General features: G+C 31.4%; 1 protein-coding gene and 1 long non-coding RNA gene across 2 annotated transcripts; one reads left to right on the plus strand and one right to left on the minus strand.

Moving 5' to 3' along the window:
• Positions 1-1,111: 1,111 nt before the first annotated feature.
• On the plus strand, positions 1,112-4,238 carry LOC106780157 (GDSL esterase/lipase At5g55050). The gene is made up of 5 exons (XM_014668412.2): positions 1,112-1,609; positions 2,425-2,570; positions 2,769-3,002; positions 3,312-3,558; positions 3,834-4,238. The coding sequence occupies exons 1-5, from the start codon at positions 1,357-1,359 to the stop codon at positions 4,052-4,054; spliced, it is 1,101 nt and encodes a 366-aa protein (XP_014523898.1). The 5' UTR covers positions 1,112-1,356; the 3' UTR covers positions 4,055-4,238.
• On the minus strand, positions 2,862-4,465 carry LOC111240894. The gene is made up of 4 exons (XR_002666525.1): positions 4,360-4,465; positions 3,811-4,004; positions 3,270-3,411; positions 2,862-2,996 (listed from the first exon to the last, which is right to left on the minus strand). It is a non-coding gene; the product is annotated as an uncharacterized LOC111240894 (long non-coding RNA).

Here is a 4,465-nt window from a genome sequence, read left to right on the forward strand (position 1 = left end):
TCGAAAACCAACGCCTTCAAACTTGTCTAATTTGTGAAAGTTTGCAGACATCTCACGAATTGTTGTCATCTTAGAGAAAATATTGCTTTTAGACTGTTGGAACAATTTTCCAAGAACTTAGGGAAACAAGATGAACAACAATGTAGATTTGATATATTTTTCTAGGCCTAAATATACACTTTCTTAAAAGCAATATTTTGTCCCTTACAAGTGTGAAGGGGATCACGAAATTCGCTTTTGAGATACAAAGAAGAAATACAATGATGATACTCACTCTTAGTATTAATGTTAAACAAGAATATGATTCTCAGGAATTGATTTGTGTGTTAAGAGAATGACCGAATGTAGAGAAAAGATCTCTCAAGTCTCACCTTTCAATAAAGGACATGATCTCTTTATATAGATGTTGATCAGACATCTTTCAAATCCAAGAGATATCTGATTAGTTATATTTCTTTATAAATGATCGTAACTTTTCATGAATGGTAACTCTTCATGAATGGTTGTAACTCTTGATGAATAATGGTAACTTAACTCTTCATGAATGGTTATAACTTTTCATGAATAATGATGATAATTTTTCATGAATCTGAAAATTGTTTCTAATACTCTTAACTTCCAACATTTAATTTTTGTTTCAAATCTACATTTAAGTTTGAATCTATAAATAACTCAAACGTGAATCTGATTCAAAACATAGTTTGATACAACAAAATATAAATAATTTGAATTAAGATAATTCTGTATATTCATTTCAAAAATTTGAAAAATAAATAAATTTTAATTTTATACCAAAATTTAAGAATTAAAAATTTATTTAATTTAAATAATTTTTATATGGATTGCTACGAGAAAGAAAGACTTTTATATTGAAATAATTATTAAATGGATGTTAATACAGATAAAAGAAAAAAAAATAAGAGATATTATTGATTTTCTAAACAGAATCAAACACACCTATTATTTCATTTATCTCAATATTGAACTGAAAATGAGATTAAAAAAAAGGAATATATGTATATATATGTACAGACATTCTGTGTATGAAAATTTAGAATCTGTTAACTATGAAGAGAAAGTTAGGTTGAGCAGAATTTAGTGAGTTCATTATTTCTGAGACAAAGACAATTTGAATGTGTGGTTCTGCCATCATCAATTTATTGCAAATCAAAGTTACAATATGAACATTCAATATCTGAGAGTACACTTTGGTTCAATCTGTCATTGAACATTATCACTACCCTTAGAAAAAGTTCTCCTTTTCACACTCATCAACTTTCTCATTTTTTCATCTTTAAATCTCTGACCAACCCTTCTCTGTTTCCACACACCAATTCTTAGAAGGATCATCCCAACATGGTAAGCAGAACTCTGATGAAAAATTCACTTCTCTTTCTCTGTTTCTTCATCTTCTTCACCTTACAACTCTTGGAGGCTCAAAAGCCTCCAGGAGTTTACGTGTTTGGAGACTCACTTGTTGATGTTGGCAACAACAATTACTTGCCTCTCTCCGTTGAAAAGGCAATTCTTCCTCACTATGGCATTGATTTTCCAACTAAGAAACCCACTGGCAGATTCACCAATGGCAAGAATGCTGCAGATTTAATTGGTGAGTGACTCAAAATTTACTCTCTACATTGGCTTATCAAAACTTTCATACAGTGCTTTTTCATAGTAGAAGTATTTGAATATGAACAATCTTTAGTTTTCATCATTGAAATCTATCTGTTGTCTTAACTATTTCTTAGAGTTTTGTTATTAAGTTTTATAGTTTCTGCATGTTTCTCTTCTGCTGCATGTGTAGTAAGTTAGAACTGTTATGTTACTGTTACCCAACACATTTTTATACTCACTTTACATTCATTATATTCCCTTCTTTCTTTTACAAATATCAAAGTTTACTTTTTTAATGATTATTTTACTTTAAAAGTGGGTTGTCAAATAGCTCTTCTATATCAAAAAAAATCATTTCACTATAATTAAAAAGCTTCAATAAGCTAAAGTTTTGCTCTGCAAATAATATCTGGCATGGACAAGAATTGGAGGGCAACACTTTAACCTATTACTCTTTGTTTTCTTCAGTGTTTTCTTTTGTAAGAAAATCATGGAGGATTGGATTACTTCCAAAAGTCCTAAGAGGGTCATCAACATGGGAATAAAAGAACATTAATTTTTTGTATTGACTTCAAAAAGAAAATTATAGTTTAAATAAGGAATGTAGGAAACCAAAGGAACTTTCTCTATAGCAATGTGGGAAATAAAAGAAAGACATTTTCTTTTTGATTGGGAGACAACCAAGGAAAACTTGTATTGCACATATAAAGGAGCAAAAAGTTAATGTCATTGTTTTATTTGATAACAGTAGCACAAAGTTACAGATTGTGTTTTGCTAATATTGGCATGAAATGAATTGTTGGGTGACAGCTGAAAAATTGGGTCTACCCACTTCACCACCTTATCTCTCCCTTCTGTCTAAAGTCAACAATTCCAACAAAAGCATGTCTTTTGTGAGTGGTGTTAACTTTGCCTCTGGAGGTGCTGGAATATTTAATGCCTCAGATAAAGGTTTTGTAAGTACAATTCTTTTTTTCTCATTCTTTCTCTACTGTTACTTTTATTCATCATATTTAGGAGATTATGGTATAACAGGAATTACTGTACCAATAAAAAGAACAAAAAGTGAAAAGCAAAATGACCCTTAAGCAACACCTCGTAATAATAAGAAAATCTGCTCAAATGAGTTATATCTTATGAGACATCTTTTGCAGATGCAATCAATTCCTTTGCAGAAACAAGTTGACTACTACTCACAAGTGCATGAAACACTTAGACAGCAAGTAGGAGCATCTTCTCTTGAGAAACACCTCTCAAAGTCTATTTTCATTGTGGTGATCGGTGGCAACGATATCTTTGGTTACTTTGACTCAAAGGATCTTCAAAAGAAAAACACTCCTCAACAGTATGCAGATTCAATGGCTTCCACATTAAAACTGCAACTACAGGTAAACACCATGGTTGCAAACAGTAAGCAACAGCTTGGTATGTGTTGAACTTGTGCTTGCAAAGTTCATTTTGATTGAAATTAGTTCAGATTAGAACTAATTTTGGAGGGATTTAAATTATACTTAAGCAAAAGCTATCCAAAGCTATTTTAACTCAAAATCAATTTCAGTATGAAATCAAACATGTGAACATTTGTCTAAAACCATGTTAGTGGATATTTCAATGCAACTTAAGGTAATCTAAAATGGATGAAAAGATGCACTTACTTACACATGTTGATAAACTTATACTTTAATTTGGTTTGGCAGAGATTATACAACAATGGTGCAAAGAAATTTGAGGTTGCTGGTGTTGGTCCAATTGGGTGCTGCCCTGCATACAGGCTCAAGAACAAAACAGAATGTGTTTCTGCAGCAAATGACTTGTCAGCCAAATACAATGAAGCCCTTCAATCCATGTTAAAGGAATGGCAGTTAGAGAAAAAAGACATAAGTTATTCCTATTTTGATACTTATGCTGCCCTCCAAGACCTCATTCACAATTCAACTTCTTATGGTAAGAACATATTACCTTTTGTGCCTTTACACTATTATTGGTGTAGATATTGGATATTAGGACACCACCATTCCTCAGGCAAATTGTTTCATATAAACCCTTTTAAAATGATGAATAAAAAGTTCATAATCATAGTAAATTGTGTACTAATATTTATTATTACTTTACAAAACATGTAATAAAAACTAGCATGTTGGAAAGTATGTGATTTGTAGAAAATTTCTTAGATTGAGATGAGGAGAAGATGTTTACCAAAGTGTGTATCCCCTTTGCAGGATTTGGTAATGTAAAAGGTGCTTGTTGTGGACTTGGTGAGTTGAATGCCCAAATTCCATGTCTACCAATTTCAAGCATTTGTTCCAACAGACAAGACCATGTTTTCTGGGACGCATTCCACCCTACAGAGGCAGCTTCTCGCATATTTGTCGATGAAATATTCAAAGGACCTTCAAAATTCATATCTCCTATTAATATGGAACAGCTATTGGCTATTTGAATTGGAAAAACAGTGATTACCCTTTGTAATCTACCCCTTTTTTTTGCTAGGGTTACTTATTATAAAACAACAGAATAGAGAAAGGAAAAATAGATTATTGTTTAAAAAATCCACACCAATAGCACTAAACCCCTGCTTCTTAATGTTATCAGTTCCAATAATATCAGAATTTAGTGTTCTTAAACAAAGTCTCAAGTTTAAATATTTTGAATGAAAAAAATATTACAAAGTTTTGTACTAAAGATGACCACACCAGTGTTATTTAATTATGTGTATTATTGGTTCAGATTCTTAGAAACTTTAACCTGTTTGTTGACATATTGCACTGAATAATTGTTTTGTTTAGTACAATGGGGAGCTCATATTATATTCTTTCACTGGTTATTGTGAACTTTTGCATCTCAAACATGG

The sequence above is a fragment of the Vigna radiata genome, unplaced genomic scaffold, assembly GCF_000741045.1.
Source record: "Vigna radiata var. radiata cultivar VC1973A unplaced genomic scaffold, Vradiata_ver6 scaffold_373, whole genome shotgun sequence".
Taxonomy (NCBI): domain Eukaryota; kingdom Viridiplantae; phylum Streptophyta; class Magnoliopsida; order Fabales; family Fabaceae; genus Vigna; species Vigna radiata.